This window comes from Brachyhypopomus gauderio, chromosome 6 (assembly GCF_052324685.1).
Source record: "Brachyhypopomus gauderio isolate BG-103 chromosome 6, BGAUD_0.2, whole genome shotgun sequence".
In the NCBI taxonomy this organism is placed as follows: Eukaryota; Metazoa; Chordata; class Actinopteri; order Gymnotiformes; family Hypopomidae; genus Brachyhypopomus; species Brachyhypopomus gauderio.
Genome location: NC_135216.1, coordinates 30,421,412 through 30,442,765, shown reverse-complemented (window position 1 = coordinate 30,442,765; position 21,354 = coordinate 30,421,412). Strand labels below are relative to the sequence as shown.

At 38.7% G+C, this 21,354-nt stretch overlaps 2 protein-coding genes across 3 annotated transcripts; both read right to left on the bottom strand.

Annotated features, from left to right (window-relative positions):
- Positions 1–1,402: 1,402 nt before the first annotated feature.
- Positions 1,403–21,143, bottom strand: LOC143517666 (uncharacterized). Of its 2 annotated transcripts, XM_077010408.1 has the most exons (4): positions 21,006–21,143; positions 6,659–6,703; positions 3,565–3,907; positions 1,403–3,474 (listed from the first exon to the last, which is right to left on the bottom strand). In XM_077010408.1, the coding sequence occupies exons 1-4, from the start codon at positions 21,141–21,143 to the stop codon at positions 3,062–3,064; spliced, it is 939 nt and encodes a 312-aa protein (XP_076866523.1). In that variant the 3' UTR covers positions 1,403–3,061. The 2 variants fall into 2 exon arrangements, with proteins under 2 accessions (XP_076866523.1, XP_076866522.1); XM_077010407.1 differs by having other exon boundaries at positions 1,403–3,907; positions 21,006–21,122.
- On the bottom strand, positions 10,192–15,828 carry LOC143517669 (coiled-coil domain-containing protein 106-like). Its single transcript, XM_077010415.1, has 5 exons — positions 13,883–15,828; positions 13,721–13,789; positions 13,373–13,500; positions 12,402–12,568; positions 10,192–10,895 (listed from the first exon to the last, which is right to left on the bottom strand). The coding sequence occupies exons 3-5, from the start codon at positions 13,417–13,419 to the stop codon at positions 10,597–10,599; spliced, it is 513 nt and encodes a 170-aa protein (XP_076866530.1). The 5' UTR covers positions 13,420–13,500; positions 13,721–13,789; positions 13,883–15,828; the 3' UTR covers positions 10,192–10,596.
- Positions 21,144–21,354: the final 211 nt, after the last annotated feature.

Below are 21,354 nucleotides of genomic sequence, written 5' to 3'. Positions count from 1 at the left end.
AAGATACGAGATGTAGTAAATATGTAACAAATTAATCAAAGGCCAAACTAAACAGATGAGTCTTTAATCGAGTTTTAAACATTGAGACTGTGTCCGAGTCCCGAATAGAGGCAGGAAGATTATTCCACAATTGTGGAGCTTTAAAAGAAAAGGCTCTTCCACCTGCTGTGATCTTTTTGATCCTAGGAACAGTTAATAACCCTGCGTCCTGTGAGCGAAGTGAACGCGCTGGGTTATATTGTTCAATAAGTTCACTAAGATAGTCTGGAGCTAAGCCATGCAGCGTTTTATATGTTAATAAAAGTATTTTATAGTCAATACGGAATCTAATTGGCAGCCAGTGTAATGACGATAGTACGGGACTAATGTGATCAAACTTTTTAGTTTTTGTTAAAACTCGTGCTGCTGCGTTCTGAACCAGCTGGAGTTTGTTTATCGATTTACCAGAACATCCAGCTAAGAGACTGTTGCAATAGTCTAAACGAGAGGATATGAATGCATGGATTAGTTTTTCTGCATCACTAGTATTTAATATGTTTCTAATTTTGGCAATGTTGCGCAAGTGAAAGAACGCTACCCTAGTTATATTATTAATATGTGTATTGAACGAGAGATCTGGGTCTATTGTGATGCCCAAGTTCTTTACCTCTGCGCTGGGGGTTATAGTAAAAGAATGTAGATTCAATGCTACATTATGTATCTTGTCTCTCGCAGCCCTAGACCCAACTATTATTAATTCTGTTTTATCGGGATTTAGTGCTAGAAAGTTACACGCCATCCAATGTTTAATCTCTTCTACACATTTCTCTATTTTACTGTTTGCGCCTAAATCATCGGGTTTTGCCGATAAATATAGCTGAGTGTCGTCTGCGTAGGAATGGAAACTGATGTCGTGCTTATGCATAATCTCGCCTAGGGGTAACATGTACAGTGTGAATAGAAGTGGTCCTAGGACTGTCCCTTGTGGGACACCGTATTTAACCTGCACAGATTTAGAGGTTTTATTATTAACACTTACACATTGGAAGCGGTCAGTCAAATATGATCTAAACCAGGAGAGTGCGACTCCTTTAATACCTACCGTGTTTTCTAGTCTATCCAGCAAAATGTTGTGGTCTACAGTATCTAAAGCTGCACTAAGATCTAACAGTACAAGGAACGAGACTAGCCCATTATCGGCCGATATTAGTAAATCATTCACTACCCTGAGTAAAGCTGTTTCAGTGCTGTGGTTTGGTCTAAATCCTGATTGGAACTTTTCATGGATACTATTTGATTGGAGATGGTGGTTTAACTGATTGGAAACTGCTTTTTCTAAAATTTTAGAGATAAATGGGAGATTAGAAATGGGTCTATAGTTGGCTAGAATCTGCGGATCTAGATTCTGTTTTTTAATCAAGGGTCTAATTACGGCGCATTTTAATTGTTTGGGCACGTACCCTAGGTTAAGGGAACAGTTAATCATATTAAGTAAGGGCCCTGCAATGGCTGGGAGTAGGTCTTTAAATAGACGGGTTGGAACTGGGTCGAATATACATGATGTAGGCTTAGATGAATTAATCAGTGTTGTGAGCTCTTTTTGCGATATAGGATCGAAGACATTTAGCTCGGTAATATTTTTGGATGCATAGTTACTAATAACTAAACTACTGGGGTTGGATTGGAGGTTAGGCTGCAATGTATTATGACTCTGTAGTCGGATATTATCTATTTTATTATTAAAAAAGTTTAAAAATTCATCGCTAGTGTGTGTAAGTGTTGTATTAGAACTAGTGTCGTTGATATTTCTTGTTAGTTTTGATACAGTCGCGAAGAGAAATCTAGGGTTATTTTTGTTGTTTTCTATTAGTGTCGAATAGTATGCGGCTCTAGCTTTTATTAAGGCATGTTTGTATTTGACTATGGCGTCTTTCCATGTGATTCTAAACACTTCTAGTGAGGTGGATCTCCATTTTCGCTCCGCTGCTCGAGCTGCCTGTTTTAGAAGACGGGTGTGGTCGTCATACCATGGTGCAAGCTTTTTCTCCCTAATTAATTTTGTTTTAACTGGAGCTACACTGTCTAAGGTATTGCTGAGTGTGTAATAAAACTGTTGTGTTGCCTGTTCTAATTCATTGGGCTGCAGTGGCATAGTGTTCGGTAGCTCTGGTAGTAAGTTTATAAATGTTGCTGCAGTGTCGGATGTGATAGTGCGCGTGGTTTTTGTATGGCGCATCTGATGTACATCGTATAAAGCCATTTCATATATTAGTAGGGAATGATCTGAAATGGCGTCATTTTGGGGGATGACTGCCAAATGTTCTATGTTTAATCCGTAAGTAAGTATTAAGTCTAAGGTGTGTTTACAGCGGTGGGTAGGCCCTGTCACATTTTGGGCTATACCTACTGAATCTAGTATGGAGTCGAACGCGATTTTCAGTGGGTCTGATTCATTTTCATAATGAATGTTGAAATCACCCACAATTACAAATCTCTCGATGGTTAAGACTATTTCCGAAAGAAACTTAGCAAATTCCTTAAGAAATTCTGAGTAAGGACCCGGCGGTCGATAGATGGTCACTAGTTTAAGCTTTGTTTTATTGCCTATAAGATTATTGCCTATTTCACCTATCAGAGCCTCGAATGAGTTAATAGAGGTGGTTGGTTTTACAGTAAAACCTATATCTATGTCATATATTGTGGCTACTCCACCTCCACGCCCTGTGATACGGGGCTGATGAACATAACTGTATCCAGGAGGAGCTGCTTCATTAAAACTTACATATTCGTCCACTCTAGCCCATGTCTCTGTTAAACAGAGTGCATTTAGTCTGTTATCTGTGATTATTTCGTTTACTATCACAGCTTTTGATGCAAGCGATCTAATGTTTAAAAGTCCTAGCCTTAGCTTAATATTGCTGCTTACTTCGCGTTGATTATTTAATTTAATTTTAATTAGATTTTTAAAACATATCGCCCTGTTATTCTTATACCTGCCACGGCTAACAGACACAGTCTCAATGGTTTGGTAGTTAGGGAAGTAAGTTCTACTTAGCTGATTTGCGTGGTTTGTTGTGGCTGGTCAGGCTCGGCGTAGCACGTCCTCGATGTTCCGGGAGAGGACTGCCGAGCCTAGGCGACTGGGGTGAAGTCCATCTCGGCGGTAGAGTGACGGACGCTCACGGAAACTCTCCCAGTTGTCGACGTAGTCCACGCCGACGCTGCCACAGGTGTCCCGGAGCCAACTGTGGAGACAGAAAAGACGGCTAAACAACTCGCACCCTCGCCGGAATGTTGGAAGCGGACCGGAGACAACAAGCCTGGCCGACGTCTTCTTCCGTGCGGTGTCCAGAAGCGAGCGGTAGTGGTCCTTCAGGATCTCGCTGCGCCGGGCGAAGGTGTCGACAGCCCCCACGTGAAGGACGACGGTGCCGAAGTCATCTCGCTGCTTCAGCGCCGAGGGAAGCCGCCTGGCCACGTCCAGGACACGAGCGCCTGGAAAACAGGACACAGTGGGGTTTCTCTTTGCGCCTGGCAGATCGACCTTCAAGTGTCGTGTAATCGAGTCGCCGATAACGAGGATACCGCCTTTATTCTTCTTTGGTGCCGGCGCTGGTGAGGGCGAGGTGGAGGACCCGGAGCTGAGCACCTCGAACGGGTTCGCAGAGGAGAAGTCCGGCTGAGGTAGGGGTGACGACGCCGGCTGCCTTCCGCGTCCTCGCTGGCGCTCCCAGCCTGGAGCACGGGTCAAGATGGCAGTCGCGCTGAGCCGCCGTGACGAGGGAGTGGAGACGGCCGAGTAGGCAGCGTCGCGGGCGGCCTCGAGCCTGGTCTTCTCCTGGGTGAGCTCCGCTTGCTTCTCCAGAAGACGCTCGATCTGTCGACCCAACTTCTCCAGCTCCGAGCCGAGCTTGACGAGAGCCCGTTCCTCCGCGGTAGCCATGAAAAACAGGGGAGACCAAACAGAGGGAGAAAGAGAGAAACAGAGGGAGAGAACAGAGGGAGAGAACAGAAGGAGGGAACAGAAATTAGATAAAATAATTAGATGTCGGTAAATGTATTACACTGATTTAGAATCGTAGTGTTTAATGTAAGTGAACATCCTTCCCCAGTATCACAATCCTCAGATCAGACACTGTAATAAAAAATAAACAACAGTTTATGAACCATGACCAGTAACACTGCATTTGTAATATTAGTCCAGACTGATAGCAGCAAAATCTTCTCCTAATGTTTATGGGCACAACAGTCAGCAAACAAACCACATATCAGACATTGGAAAATAAATAGGAAAATAAATAAATATTTTTATATAGTGGTTTATAAACTATGACCACAATATTTTATTTCTGATATCAGAACAGCCTACTGCCAATAGAGTCTCCTAACATTTTAACTGTGGAAAATGAGAACATTTCTGATCTAGTTTTACACAGTAAATACACATGACCAGCTCATGGGGAACACATTGGGAATGTTGTCCATATTCTCAGTGTACATCCACCCAGATGTGATGATCACAGATACTTGTACCATTTTTATAAACCCCACGGAGGCTCCCAGGAGGCATCCAGACCAGATGCCTGAACCACCTCAGCTGTATCCTCTATGTGGAGGAACAGCAACACTGCAGACACCACACCAATCCACCTCTTCACCCTTCCTTCACTGCTGAACAACATCCCAAGGTACCTGAACTCCTCCAGCACCATGGTGTCAGGATTAGAGGTGTTGATTCTCATCTCAGCTATGATCCAGTGAGAGTTGAAGGTCTTGGCCTGATAATGCCAGCAGGACCACATCATCCACATAAAGCTGTTGAGGAATCATCAGGCCACCAAACTGGACTCCTTCCACCACTTTGCTATGCCAAAAAATTCTGTCTATAAAATTTATGAAAAAAATCTGTAACAAAGGGCAGCCCTGGTGGAGTCCAACCCAACTGAAAACCAGTTTGATTTGCTGCCAGACATGCAACCCTTCTGTTAAGTTTGTACAGGGACTGGGTGGCCTATAGCAGATGCATACCTCTTCTCTGAGGCTGTAGAGTGTGATCCCCTGATAGTTGAAGCACACACTCCAGTTTTCATGTGAAAACTCACTACCTGAACTAACCTTAACAACACATTAAGACATCTGTATGGCAGTCTTTTTTCATTCAAGGAACATTGGTAAATAGAAGGCAAAACTTAAGACAACCCATCAAAAAAGGCCAAAGTTGTACAAAAATATAATTTAATATAAACTTTATTAAATATGGTTTTGTTAACAAAGGAGCTATATCTTCATTTGCATTTTATTAAATATATATGACAGGGGTCACCAACCTTTTTGAAACTGAGAGCTACTTCTTGGATACCAATTATTGTGGAGGGCTACCAGATTGATACGCATCTATCGAACCAAAAGTTGTTGAACGGGGGGGTTCGTGTGCGAGTGTCTACGAGGACGAGTGCGAGTATTTTTGTTTTTGTGTAATTTGTGTGTTAATGGGCCGCCCAATGGAGGATGGGTTCCCTTTTGAGTCTTGGTCCTCCCAAGGTTTCTTCCTATTCCCCACCATCATAGGGAGTTTTTCCTTGCCACTGTCGCCTTTGGCTTGCTCATTAGGGATCTGGACCCATAGTATTGTTAAAACTTGTAAATCCTGTAAAGCGCTTTGTGACAACATGTGTTGTGAAAAGCGCTATACAAATATATTTGATTTGATTTGATGTCAGTACATCAGTACGGGGAGCCATAGATCTGAACCTATCTCTGTCAAACAGGGTGATTCTGATGACACTCTGTCTCAAGTTTCCAAATCCTCTGCCCCATTTCTTTCTTTGACCAGATGTATTCTGGAGTTGAATGCATTGCCTTATAGGGGTTTTAGTTACAATTTTCAAGTACCCACCCTGCTTTATCTGACTCCAAAATATAGTTGCTAAGAAAATAGGGGAACTTGCTTCTCAAATAGCTCAGGGTCTAAGATATACCTACCCAATTTACCCAAGATATACCTACCCAACTTTGTATAGCTTTTTTTAAATTTTGAGCAGAGGATATATAATACAGACATCAAGACAACAATATAGTAACACATTATTAAATTAACAACAAACAAAATAAAGTAAAGTAGATAAAGACAAAGTAAAATGTAATTAACATAAATTAACATTAAATTAACACAAATCATTTATTTTCTCTACTCAAAAAGGAGTGGGAGGAAGAAAACTATGTAAACCCACCCCTTGCTTCAATTAACATAAATTACATGGCTCACATAGCCACTTCGCATCCGCTTAAACTGAATCAATTCAAAACGACAGAGAAAATTATACTTGTGAATACTTGTAATTCTTCAACATGAATGCCAACAACGATGGGAAAGAAAGTTATCAAAACTATAAACAGCAATGAAGCACATACCAACAATGGTAAGCGCAACAGTACCAAATACGGCCAGCGAAAACAAACATACCAACCATATACCAACAATGATAAGAGGGCAACACTACCAAATACTGAAAGAGAAGCAAACATATACTTTATAAAGTTCTTTGCTGTAAACAATAGCCTGCATTGTCACAGGTTTACCATTCAGCTACCATTACTTAGGGGTTGGACTAATAAACATGTAGAATACACAGTGAGTGGATCACATATTACATGAATCATAAAAGTGTGTTCTACTTACTATTGGGATGGTGGCCATCTGGACTATGGCGTCGTCGCTTGGCCCCTGTAATGTACAGAAAAAAGTAAAACATATCATTACTGGAACTGGATTACTGGAATACAGTGAGGAATACACAGTGAGGATTGCACAGTGAGGAACACACAGTGAGGAACACACAGGAATATTGGGACGGTTCTGATCCAGATAACGCCAGCAACATTTGGCGACTTCAATAGACAGAAAAATAAAATATAAAAATATATTGTAAGTGGAACTACGTCTGATGATACAGTTGATATTTTAAGAGGTAAATGACTACACATGTTCAAGTATGTCACGTTGAGGACCCCGGCCCCTCCCTTTTGGGCGTGTGTCTACGTTGTCCACGTGCATCGTCTGCGTCTGTGGATCTTCGTGGTTGTGGTTGTGTCTTGTGATAATCCGTCTCACCTGTGACTTGTCTCGTAATCAAATGGGGCTAATGTGGTTTGTCTATTTAATGTGCGCTTGCGCAGTGTCCTGTGCTCGTCGTTGTCTAACGTTACACGTCTCTGTGTTTACGTGTTCCATGTGCGCTAGATTGCGCAATAATTGTTATAAATAAAAGTGACTGTCTGTCGCCACAGAAGGATTCGTGTCTCGTCCTTCGCCTCGCACCCAACGTCACAAAGTAATTAGTAACTGATTTTGTGGTAACACTTTATTTTAAGGAACACAAATTAGGCACTTATTAATGTCTTATTATTTGCTTAATAAAGCCTTAATTCGACATTTGTAAATGATTTATTCACTGCTTATTAGGCTTTATTCTATGTAAGTGTTATTGGCGCTTAATTAGGGGTCTGTTATGTGGAAATGACTAATAATGGCTATATTAGTACTTATAGTGCACAATAAACAGTTATGTTAGCACCCTGTTAAGCAGATTATTAAGCATTAACTATTAGCTAATTCTACATGTTATTAGTGTATAATTGGCAGTTTGTGAGTTTGGCAGGGTTACGACTGTGCTGGAGTTTATTGAGCTAATAAAGGCTTAATAAGTCACTAATAGACCAAGAAGTGTACCATATTCTAAAGTGAGGTTCTGTTCATTACTAATTAGACACTAAAAAGCACAAAATAAACATTTAATAAGTCAATCTCCATCAGCATTTAGCTACTACGAGCTTAATAAGTCACTAATAGACCAAGAAGTGTACCATATTCTAAAGTGAGGTTCTGTTCATTACTAATTAGACACTAAAAAGCACAAAATAAACATTTAAGAAGTCACTAATAGACCAAGAAGTGTACCATATTCTATAGTGAGGTTCTCAGGGTTCTTGCAGGTTTCAGTGAGTTAAATTTAAGACTTTTTAAGACCTTTTAAGACCATTCTCAGTGAAATTTAAGACCAACACAACATATTACCACAAACAATCCAATGATCCCAGAAACTCTTAAAACATTTTATTTTGATTAATTTAGTTACAGGATTACATTAATTCAATATTAAAACATAATCAAAATAGTAACATTCTAAACCCAAGCAACCTTACCAACACAACACTAGCATATCTACATACAACCTCACCCTACATATCTCTGAGTTCTTCCTTTTCAGTACCAATCTCAGCATTTGACTTGGAAAGGAGCTGAGCCATCTTGGATCCAGCCTTGCCCTCAGCTTCTTCTGCAAGAGAATTTGCCACTCTAGCAAGACAAGTGGATATGTCTTCCAAGCTTTTCTTCCTTTTCTTAAGGTCCTCTAAAGACTGCTCAGTCAGCTTTCTTTTCTGGCTCTGGGATTCCTTTTCTTTCCTGATTCATTCCTGATCCAGAAAGAGTCAGTATTTTGACCGTGCTGCACCCACAGATGCTAAGAGTTCCTTGGTGAGGGGAACCTGTGACACCTCCATGCATTGTGACAGTCACATATGAGTCTGTGTGTGCCAGTTGTGTCCTCTTGCATGTTTTCTGCCTCCACCTCCTTGTTGGAAAATAAGAAATAAAAAGATAGACGTACACCATCAAATTAAATAATCATACACACATTATACATTTAACAACATGTAGACTCAGCCTATCTTCAAGTATGTCTAAGGCATGGTTTGACCAAAATCCTCACACCCTGCAGCTGATAAAATTTATTAAATGTTACATTTTGGTTAAATTACTGAAATAAATGAAATTATAAAATTAACTAATTAAATAAAGGCTCAGAATTTTATTTCCCCAGGCCATCTGTATCTTAAAACACACAAAACTTTTTTAACCCCCTACCTTCTTTTCTATTTATTATCCCGATGAAACCAACTTACTTTGTCTAGCCATGCTGAATATGAATTTGAATGTTAACATTGAAAACGTTGGGACACACTACCTGTTTTTACCCTATGCCCACTAAAAGGCAATACATCAGTACAATGTAAATAAAACCATGTGCAATCCATGAAACAGAGCATGGGACAGTGGAACATGTTTCAAAACATGACATAACCCATCTACAGGGCATAGTTGTTTTTTTTTACATTTTACATGATTTAACACAGTAAATATATTTTTATTTCCTCTAGCTGGGATTTAGCATGCATTGAAACATTTCTCTAACTCAATGCCATGGACAGTACATGGTTCTGAGATGTTTTTGTATTGTAGCCTAATTGTATAAAATGGTTAACACATTGAAAAGAAGACTGTGGAGCATAAGTAAGGATCACTTACTTTGATAAGTTTTGGTAGATCCTGCGCTGTTTCATGGCCCATGAAATGAGAGCCCATGTACCTCGATTGCACATATCCATTGCTCCAGAACCGAACATGAAGATCCAGCTGTTTGGATTTTGTGGTTGAATTAAAGCTTTCATCGAACATTAACACATACGGCCCGGTAAGAGCGTATCAACTCTCTCTTGATGAAGTCTGCCAAGCCAAATCTAGCTATATATGCGATTTGTTTAGTCCACACGAAAACTTTTTCGCGATATTCGAACCAGGGAACATTGCCGTCACTCTATCCTAATGTAGCCCGAATATCATTAGCCGAAGCACTAGTGATACTGCGGTGGAGTCCGGCGGGACCCGGCACTGACGATAGCGAAAACGGCGGGGATGAGGCACAAAATTGCGTGAAGGCTTTTCGTGACAAGGGCCGTTTCCTGCCTGCGGTTATTATGGGTTTTGTAGTTTAATTAATTAACACGTACCAACACCTGTAGCCCCGCACAAACACAGACAACACAGAACTGACTTCCGGACGTTTCGATTAAACTACACTTTTCTAAAATTAACTAAGGTAAAATTTTAAGACCTGACTAAATTAAATTTAAGACCTTGGATGAAAATCTGGCTGTTTTTTAAGTCTTTTAAGGCCTTAAATTTAAAGTTTTGAATTTCAGACATTTTAAGACTTTTTAAGACCCCGCGGGAACCCTGGTTCTGTTAATCACTAATTAGACACTAAAAAGAACTGTGTATTTAACCTCCCATGTACAGAAGTTGAATGTCAAAAATGCAATTGTCTTAATGGAATAACAGAAAACACATTTTAGCATGTTTACTCTCTTTTGAATTCAAGCAGTTTTATTTTCTGTTAGATGTAGACTCTCAACTTCTAAATTTAAAATGCAGAAATACTGACTGGTTTTATGTGCAGATACCAATATAGCTAAAATGGCAACAGTAACAGCAAAGGCAACATGAACATGACTTTAATTATACTTGTTACAAAAAACTAGAAAGTCTGTAAAAATAATTCCCAAATATACCAAATCATTCCTAAATATACTAAATTGTTCCAAATATATAAAATTATTCCCACATATACAAAAACATCCCCAAATATGTAAAATTATTCCCAAATATATTAAAACATTCCCAAATATGTAAAATTATTCCCAAATATATTAAAACAACAACAAAAAACAGAGCCTACATATTTTGGTTATACCTTATTTTCAACAAATAACTCATTTTCAGCGAATGGGAAGAAGCTGTCCCTTTGCCTTCATGTCTTCAATCTTGTTCTTTGTTTCTTCATTGATGTGGGCTGCACATTTTTTTGCAAATGCAGCCAAGGTCTCTTTTGTTGACATAGCAGCAAGACTTTCATAAGCTTTGGGATCAACAATCGCAAGTTCTGCAATTGCCGCAGTGAAAGCAATTGTTCCGCGGTCAACATTATGGCGGTTGAATGCTTCAGTCATGGTGCGTACCCTCTGAAAAGTCTTGAGCACCTTGCGGTATCGAATGATGACCTCCTCAGGACTTTGAGCTGGAAAAAAAACCACTTTTAAAAAACAAAAACTTTTAATAATAAAAGTAACAAAGTCATTAAATGTAGTACACTGCACTTGATTTGTTAACCAACCAACGTTTAATGTTGCTATGTCTGACAAGCTTTAAGGTCAGCAGACGAGGTGTGGAATTTTTTTTGAAAAAAAAAAAACTGCTTTCTCTAAACCCTGCACTTTTCCTTTTAAAAAGGTGGTGACATGGAATGTTGGGGATTACGTAGACCATTGACAGCTTTTACGAATACTTTAGCTTTTTAGCCATGGAGTATATAAATTACGTCTAATTAATAGCCACGTAATCTGACTATTTTAGCTGTATTAACTGTATCACTCCACTAAACAGTGGCTTGGCATGATGCTGAAGCCAACCAGCACATTGTTTAAACTCATTTTGATCACAAACAAAAAATACATTTAATGTTTAATTTGACCTACAGCCAACTTGGTCAGATTCTGAATAAGAGTGTGATTGCACTTCTACATTGAATTTGTTATTGACAAAATACTTATTTTCCAACATAATTTACAAATAAATTCTTTAAAAATCCTACAATGTTGTAACGTGGCTCGCGCCACGGAGCGAGGAGACGGACACAAATGCAGAGATGAGCGAGATTTAATACAGGGAATACCAAAACCAGAGTCGATAGAACGGGCAGGGGTCATAACGTGCAAGCAGTCCGAACAAGAACAAGAAACAGGCATGACGAGACGAGAACAGGGAAGACTCACGGACCAGGCAGGAACAAACAGATGACGGGAAACACAGGGCTAGAAAAACAGCGAACGTGAAAGCACAAACTGACTGATAGAACAAAACCACGGATGACTCGACTGGGGGAATGACGGGACTTAAATACATAGAACTGAAACAAGGAACAGGTGATAACAATGACACGGGGGCGTGGAAACAAACGAGGACTCACGGAGACAACGAGCAGGGCGGGATAAACAGGCAAGGAATAACAGAAAACACGAGGAACAGACATTGGAGTGACAGCGGGGAGAGGGGGGCGTAGCCCTACGTGACAAATGTGATTTCCTGGATTTTGTCTCTCTCTTTTTGTCTCTCATAGTTGAAGTGTACCTATGATGAAAATTACAGACCTCTCTTGAGGAAAACTAAATACTTTTTTGCCCCACTGTACTTTGACTAAAAAGTAGCAGCAAGTCAGTCATACAGTAAATGTTAAACAGTCTGACAATTAAACAATGTTTAGCACAGTTAATCAGAAGACTTCACTTAGATACATCATAGCTAATGCTAACTACCATTCTGTTCAACACAGTACAACACACGCAGGTCTGTCTGACAAACTCAGCTGAACCGCTGTTACTAGGTTTACTAACTGGAGAACTGATAATGAAACCTGTGTCTTAGAGACTTTAGTCATAGTTAGATAGATGATCACTATGCAGTACACTGTGTTGTTGTTACTCCCGTTACTATGAGCAATTCAGTCAGGACAAGTCTTTTAACTTACCTCTAGCATGAAAGTGTTTTGCTACTTTGTTCATGTGCTTCTTCTTTTTTTTTGCCTTTTTGTAAGCCTTATCAGATTCCGAAGAGTCACTGATTCCAGGTGAACTAGATGATTCAGATGAAGAATCATCTACACTGACTTTGATGTCCTTATTTACAGGATCATACCTATGTACAGACATATGACATTCATTTAAATGTTTAGCCATTTTGCAAAAACTGTAAATGCTCAGAAAACAAGTGATTTATAAGTATTTAAGTGCAATCTAAAAGGATTCTGAATTTATATAACTTAAATGTGTCATTTCAATCACACTTCTTTTCATAAAAAAAGTTGATTACATTAAAAAAAAACATTGAAAATGTACTACTTTTCACAAATGTTCTTGGTGCATTTAATGCTAACAACTGACCCAATACATTTCCAAACAACTTTAAGAACAACAGTATTGCAACTGTTTCCCAAAGGTTTTAAATTTGTTGACACTGTTAAACTGGCTGTGCCTTTCCAGCACAGTTGCAGAGGCAATGAGCCAACGATCTACATATATTTTCTCATTATTATACCATATTATACCACAAAAATATAATTAGACAAATGTTTATTGTAAAAATTTATGACAGACATGAAATTAAATTACTTTTATAATAGAAAAATAATACTAGACAGACCAGGATTCAGCTAGAATGACCATATCAGTTTTGACGGTCTAAAATTTGCATGCTTGTAGGTTATGAATAAATTTAAGTACTACGAGGGAAAGGGGATTAAGAAATGCTGATTCTTTTAAGTATGAGAATACGGAATACTAAGCATTATTAAAGTTTTGCACCCTTTCTGCAGACCCTGCAATGTCATTTCTGGTTCAGGTAATTTCTAAAAAATAAATAAAGCTAAGTCATTCCAAAATTTTTAACTAAGAGTTCGGAAAACTAAAAAAAAAAAAAACCTACAATGATCCTTGAGTGTACCTCCAAACCTTTGTTTTGGAGCTGGCCCCTAAGAAAGTCTCTCTCATCTTCTAAATCCCTTATCTTTTTTTCTTGCCATCTTAACTTTTCTTCCAGAAATTCACATTTAGACATTGAAGAGGCAGTGCCTAGAATTAAGAACAACAAATTAAAAACATAAATACATCAATGTTCACAAAAAAAAAACCTGGAGGGTAATGGGATTCATATTTGCAGCCAAAAATAATCATAACAAAATAACAGTTTGTTATTTTTAAATAAGAAATAAAAATGTTTCTTAACATTATTTTTTATTTTTCACACACATGGCATTATAGACATTTACTATTTTACAAGTTGACTGCTTACTGAAGTCTGATGTGATGCTTCTACTTGATCCTGGAGAGTTTCCCTTGTCCCTTGTCCCCTGGTCCAGTACTGTATTTATACAGGAAAATAGTACCATCAAATGTTTAAATATTTTCAAGTAACTTTTATAGAGGACTCTCATGAATGTTATTTTTTTCTTACCTTTTCCTTCTTGGCACTCATTTTCTTTAGTAACTATGTCCTCTTCAGTTCCAAGGGCTTTAAGTTGTTTGTTTGCCCGCCTTTTAGCCTGTGGATTACAGTGATAACTTTAACGTTGAAATTAAAAACACACCACAAGCAAATCAAGTTCACTAAATTGTGACATTTTAAGATTTTACAATAGAAATTGCACATAAAGACAGCCAAAGATAAAGAATAACAGCATTAATTAAACAACGTACATGTGCATTTATATTAGTTAAAATTTGAGCTTTCATTTAACACTCCATCAATACCACAAATGTGGGTACTCTGGCCAACACGCTATATAGATTCTGTGAATGAATCGAACGGCCAGAATTGACTCATCAGACCACATAACCTTCTTTCATTGCTCCAGAGTCCAATCCTTATGCTCCCTAACAAATTGAAGCCTTTTTCCGGTTAGCCTAACTGATTAGTGGTTTTCATAAGGCTACACAGCTGTTCTGTCCAAATCCCTTGAGTTCCCTTCGCATGAGAAACAACTCATTGCACCAGTTGGGGTTAAATAACGTGTTGCCAGCTGAAAAATAATCGCCCGTGCAGTAATTATCCAATAGGAGGCTAGTACCTGTTTGCTAAGTTACATCCAGGTGGCGATGTTTTTTTGGCCAGGCAGTGTATGACAATTATTGATTAATGTTGCCGAGCTAAACGTTATACACGTTAGCTAGCTACAATGGCTAGCTAGCTAGTTAGCTGTTAGTTACCACTAGCCACCTAGATACATGCTAGTTCGCCAGCTAGTTGATTTAACCAAATGTAGTAAATATTAGCCTAACAATTCGTTTACACTCGTTTTCCAGTGTTATTTTTGTGTATGTGTAAGCGCTGGACATGAATACCAATCCCCAAAACAAGTTAAAGTTAAGGTTAAACCAATTGGTTAGCTAAACAGTACTCACCATCTCTCTCTGCTTCTGAGCTTCTTCGCAGTTCGACAGTGTACGACTGTGCGTTGTTCCCACGCTTCTAGCGATGTGCAATTTATTCCCCTCCTCCTTTCTACCTTCCTATTCTTCCTATTATTTTATTTTTTATTATTCTTTGTATTATTGTAAAATACACATGAAAACAAGCTATATGTTTTATATAAATATAATTATTTTACATGTTTAAATGCACATGCGTATTACTTGCGCGGGTAAAGGTAACACTCTGATTGGCTCAGACAGGAAAGCGGGACCAGAGCCATACAGAGAGAATTTTTGTAGACATGGCATCGCATTATGATTTAATGCATAAAATACATTCTGCAAAAAACAAAACATTTTTTCATTGGCTAATGAAAAATAGACTAATCAAAAGACATATGAAATGTCCTTCCTGTCGCCATGAAATGAAGCTCCAGTATAGGCAAAAGCAAGAACCAGATTGGTAAGTTGGCAGCTTTTTTCATTTCATGTAACTGTACAGACACCACAGCACACACACATTGTTTGTCACTACTAATTACTTTCGTTGATTCACCAGATTCAATTACTTTGTTGCTTACATGTTACAATGGGGCAGTCGTGTATGGAAGTTATTCTGTGTCAATATTCAAATGAAAATGTAATACGCATTGGCATTTACATGTTCCACTCTTACAAGCAACTTTGAGCTCAAAGTTCGGATTGCATTTTCAAAATGCATTTTGACACAGTTTGAGCGCTGTTTGTATCGTAATGTTATTGCAAACAAGAGAGGCGCTATTTCTCCATTAACATTTGAATATTTACATATTTTTAGCGTCGTGGTGAGGTTGAAAATTACATTTCAAAGGCGTTATCAGGAAATGCAAAGCATATTAAGTGAATAGCATTTTAATATTCCATAGTCGTGGCCTGGCGGTTAGGGAACTGGTCTTGTGACCGGAGGGTTGTGGGTTCGATTCCCAGACCCGAGGCCATGACTGAGGTGCCCCTGAGCAAGGCCCTTAACCCTCAATTGCTCATTTGTATAAAAAATGAGATAAAAATGCAAGTTGCACTGGATAAGTGCATCTGCCAAATTCCATCAAATGTAAATCACTAGTGTTTTCAGATGACTACTTACTCAGTTACAGTAAACTCAGGTTAAAGTTACTAAATAGACCTATATGATTAACTTGACTGTACTGAGAATATATATATATATATATATATATATATATATATATTTTATTTCAAGGGTTTGTCGTGACAAATGCCACAACCGAAAGACTATCCGGAGATCCATCCGAAAGGGCTCTATATTTGAGAAATCTCATGTTAAGCTCCAGACCTGGATTCATTACATTTGCAGGTAACAAAAAAGTATGCTGTAAAAATAAATCTGGAAGAAGGGTTGCCTTCATTCAATTTGAAGCCAATATTTTTGCAAGAGACAGCTTAAAATGATAATACAGGATAATACAGCTGATAAATGGCCATTATTATGCAACAATCATTTTACAGAGTACTTCTTACTTCAAGCTAGTTATTTATAAGTCCACAGAGACTTAAAATCTATGAACCTGTTTACTACTGTGTTATTTAGACTCATAATTTAGTCATACAGACTATATTTTTCTTTCAATGAAAAGCACTCAAAGTTCTGTGTAGTACAGGACAAGACTTATTCCCTGTCTGGGAAACTAACCCTTATTACTACTCATCTGAATAGACTCTGGTTCATTTTCACCCTTGATTCGTTTGGGCAGGTTTGAATATGGTAAGATGCGGGCCAAAACTCTGGAGAGGTGTGATCTGACTTTATTTACTATATTTATGTTCTTATTTACTTTCTTCTTCCACCCCAGACAATTCTGACCAATAAACAGAGAGAACATGGTCATGTTTTTTTGTTTTTTTTTTTGCCACATTTCGGTTCACGTTTCGGATTTTTCTCAGTGTGAACAAAACAAACAAACCAAAAAATGCTCCAAACCTTTTAAGTAATTCCATCCAACTATAGGTGTGAAACACCAAAGTTCACAGTACTCAGAATTGCAAATAGCAAGTTGAGGTTGGTAAGATCAAGTTAAAAAGAAAATGAAATTGAGTGCTGATTTATAAATACTGTTTAATTCAGATTTGATTAATCATAGCATTTGCTGTGGAAAAGAATTATTAAATCTGATTTCATCTTACACCCAGTTATCATTTATGTACAACATCAAATGTAATGTAATTACATAGTATCTTTCTTTATATCCACACATTTTTATATAGATTTGCCCAAGGGCTCCGCCTTCGCCAGATAGATATGCTTCAGGAGGGCATTACACGAAGTTCCACAACCTTGAGCAAACTGGCTAGCAAACTTCGCAAGGTGTGCAAATTTGCCATGAAAAGAATGAGGAGAGATAAAAGGCAGAGAATCGGAAGCACACGTGAAGTTGTAATGATTGATGAAAGCAAGTTTGGCCACAAACGCAAAGTAAGTTTATTCAGCCATGTCTGTTTTGTGTTTTTGTTACTTGGACAGTGGTCATCAAATGTACTCTTACACATCTTGCTTCCTGCAGATTTCAGCTCCAACTTTATTCAGTTGAACCTGGCTCATTTAATTACTGGCTTCAGACACCAGTAGTTATCTGTATGAGTGTGTTAAATATGGTTAGGTCGTCAAACCTTCAGGAAAGAAGATCTGCAATTGTAGATCTAAGACCCTTAAGTAACCACTGACTGTGGTAAGGGCATTAAACATGTGTTCTATTTTCACTTTCAAATTAGTCATGTCAGAATTCTATCATGTACATTATAAGGCCAGATTCTGTATTGAACTAATTTTATATAAATTACATTAAGTATTTGTCTCATGCTTAATCTTTGGCCATAGTAGAGTGATAAGTATCTTTCCATGATATTTGGTTTGAAAAAATATATATATTACATTTTAAACATTTGTTTTTGCATTTAGTACAACAGGGGAAGAAGCAGTAACCGAAATTCCTGGGTGTTTGGGATGCTGGGTGTTCGGAATCAGGGGAGGAGACCTGTGTTACACATTGTGAAGAACAGATCCACAAGACACCTGATGCCCATCCTGAAGAAGTATGTGAAGCATGGGAGCACAATGATATCAGATGGATGGAGAGCATACAGCTGTCTTGAGAATGAGGGATCTTCATCTCATAGTCAATCATAAAGAGTCTTTTGTTGACCCTATGACTGGAGCACACACCCAAAACATTGAGCGGATGTGGGGAGTCTGCAAATCCTCTGTATGGCGACTACGAGGCAACAGGTCTGAAATATCCCTGAAGGAACATTTGGATTTAATAGAATGGACCTACTGGAGGGGAAATAAGCACAGTGGAGGTCCCCTTGGCATGCTTTTGCATGACATAAGAAAACAATATACTGTATGAGGTTGAAATTGTGGAATGGTCCATATTTGTCCCAATGCATTAATGGTGGATGTTAGTGTTTTCATTTAAGTGTTAGATATTAGATATTGATAAGATATTGTAAACTTTATTTTAGCATGTGTTTATTTTGATTTGTTCCATAAGCTTCTAAATGATTTTATTTGTAATTGAGATCTTAGACTCTGGATCATTAGTTACTGGCTTAAATACATTTTATTTTAACATGCTTCTTTCTTTTGCATGTTTTTGGTTCTTTGTGATAGCACCTACAATTAATTAATTAATTAACTGAAATGATAAACTCTTTCTAACCAAAATTGACTATATTGAACACACACTGACATCATAGATTGTATTGCAAATAAAGTATGAACAGGTTCTGAATCTGTGAGAGTTCTTTATCAGTTCGGTATATTCAGTTCTTTTTAGTGTCTAATTAGTGATGAACAGAATCTCACTTTAGAATATGGTACACTTCTTGGTCTATTAGTGACTTATTAAGCTCTTATTAGCTAAATGCTGATGGAGATTGACTTATTAAATGTTTATTTTGTGCTTTTTATTGTCTAATTAGTGATGAACAGAACCTCACTTTAGAATATGGTACACTTCTTGGTCTATTAGTGACTTATTAAGCTCGTATTAGCTAAATGCTGATGGAGATTGACTTATTAAATGTTTATTTTGTGCTTTTTAGTGTCTAATTAGTGATGAACAGAACCTCACTTTAGAATATGGTACACTTCTTGGTCTATTAGTGACTTATTAAGCCTTTATTAACTCAATAAACTCCAGCACAGTCGTAACCCTGCCAAACTCACAAACTGCCAATTATACACTAATAACATGTAGAATTAGCTAATAGTTAATGCTTAATAATCTGCTTAACAGGGTGCTAACATAACTGTTTATTGTGCACTATAAGTACTAATATAGCCATTATTAGTCATTTCCACATAACAGACCCCTAATTAAGCGCCAATAACACTTACACAGAATAAAGCCTAATAAGCAGTGAATAAATCATTTACAAATGTCGAATTAAGGCTTTATTAAGCAAATAATAAGACATTAATAAGTGCCTAATTTGTGTTCCTTAAAATAAAGTGTTACCGATTTTGATTTTGTTTTTAATTCATAGTGTATCATGTAACCCCCTAATGTCACGTCTGGCTCCTCCTTCCATCAGGTTTTGCCTACATCTCTTTTTCACCCCTCCTGTCTTTCAGTTTTGGCTTTCAACCTGCTGATGACACTCTGTGACATTCTAAGCTCATGTGGACACTTCTGTATGAGAACATCCTGTTTGAAGCCTCACAATGGTGAGGTACTGTTGACCATTATTTCTTAGGTGTCATCTTGGACTCATGATGTCAAAATGTGAACAGCATGATGAGGAGGACTGTTTAAATACCAATTCTAATTGAACCAGGAAATGTATTGGTTGATTCATGGATCAAACGCCTGTTGTGAATATTGCCGTTAAGCTCCTTGTTAGAGAACAGCAAGTTGTGCAAAAAGTACAGAAACATTGAACAGTTGGTTATGTGCATTCAAATGTTTAGCGAAGGTCACATTAAGGCGAAGAGGGCCGGAGACAGTCACGCTGGAGTGCCTTCAGTTCTCTGAGGGGCTGCACAAGGGAGAGTTCCCTGTCCTTGATCAGACAGTCATATGTAATGGCCAGCCATACTATCTCATTCATTGAAGAAACGTCCTTTTTACACAAATGTTCGGCTTGCAATTCTGGGTAAAGCCTGTTAACAAAAACATCCACCAATGCTGGATCGGTCCTGGATCCTGTGCCCACAGCCAAGGTGCGGAACTTGACCGTAAGAAGTGAGACAATAAAGGCCACTTTAGCCGGGCCAGACAGATTAGGCTAGTAGGTGAAATATATATCACATTGAACTATAAATAACTCTCATTGCTCTGAGTCGCTGGTGTAAGGCTCTGGATGAGCGATATGTCAACCTCCTGTTTCAGGAGCAGGAGTGCCAGTAGAGGTGGCCCGTGTGGTGAGTGTTTGTAAACAGCTAGCGATATTACCTACCATGGTGCCACAAGAACGGTGGCCACATCAATGGCCTATATTGTATGTAGCCCGAGTAGGGGTTTGATTTGCCTTAGCCTCTGTCGTGTTTTATGTTTTTCTGTTTGTCATGTCTTGTGGATATGTTTGTGTTGTCTATATGACCCTGGACTGCTCTAAGGACTGAGATACTGGATTTGACCTTAATAAATCTCATTCCGCTCAGCATTTGCGTCTACCTCTCTACTGCTTCATGTTACAGCATTCACTTATATTTTAAAAGTAATATGATAAACTCCTAATACTTATGTCTCATCTCTAAGTACTTAATAATTTACTAAGTAACATCAAATGCATGATGAAAAGTTATCACACACGTAATGAGTTATCAATTTGCAACATGTAGTGTTACCATTAACATATTGTCACGGAACAGCTCCGGACCCCTCCCTTTGGGCGTGTGTTTGTGTTTACGTCGGGTTAGAACCATGTATGTAGTTCCGTGGGTGTGGTTGTGTATGTGTGCGTGTTCGTCGGTCTCACCTGTGGCTCGTCTCGTTATCACTGGGGAATGTGTAGTTTGTTTATTTAACGTGCACTCACGCAATGTCTCGTGGTCGTCTTTGTCGTAAGCCTGTGTTAGTTCTGTGTTACGTGTGTTGTAGTTCGCTGTGCGCTACTTGCGCTTTTTGTTTACGTGTGTGAATAAACGTGTGTTTGTGCAACGCACTTGCCTCGTCGTGCCTGCCGTCCAACGTTACAGAAAGACGAGCCTCCAAATGCCAGGGTACGTCACCCGTCCCAAGAAAGGGAAGAAGAAGGGCAAGTGAAGGCATGCCCTTTCCCCTGTGCGTGTGCGAGAAGACGTGCATAGGAGGAGAGAAGAGGTCTTTTTCCAGGCGGTATGGAGAGAGGGTCTCCACGCACTGAGAGGAGAGTCCTCCCCCCTGGCAGAATTAGAGGACGGCACGGAGGACCCGCTGATTTTGTATGCAGAAATGGTGGGTGCGACCCCTCCCGAGTTCAAGTTCGGGAGTGATGGGTCGGGAGAGGAGGAGACGGACGACGGAGCCAGTTACGCCC

Coding starts and splice junctions, on each gene's coding strand:
- LOC143517669 (XM_077010415.1), bottom strand. CDS start 13,419: ATGAGAGAGACTTTCTTAGGGGCCAGCTCCAAAACAAAGGTTTGGAG. Junction 12,569..13,372: donor TCCAAAACAAAGGTTTGGAG/GTACACTCAAGG, acceptor GTCTGTACATAG/GTATGATCCTGTAAATAAGG. Junction 10,896..12,401: donor AAAACACTTTCATGCTAGAG/GTAAGTTAAAAG, acceptor TTTTTTTTCCAG/CTCAAAGTCCTGAGGAGGTC.
- LOC143517666 (XM_077010407.1), bottom strand. CDS start 21,107: ATGCCTTCACTTGCCCTTCTTCTTCCCTTTCTTGGGACGGGTGACGTA. Junction 6,704..21,005: donor TGGACGGCAGGCACGACGAG/GCAAGTGCGTTG, acceptor TGTACATTACAG/GGGCCAAGCGACGACGCCAT. Junction 3,908..6,658: donor AGATGGCCACCATCCCAATA/GTAAGTAGAACA, acceptor GCTACCGCGGAG/GAACGGGCTCTCGTCAAGCT.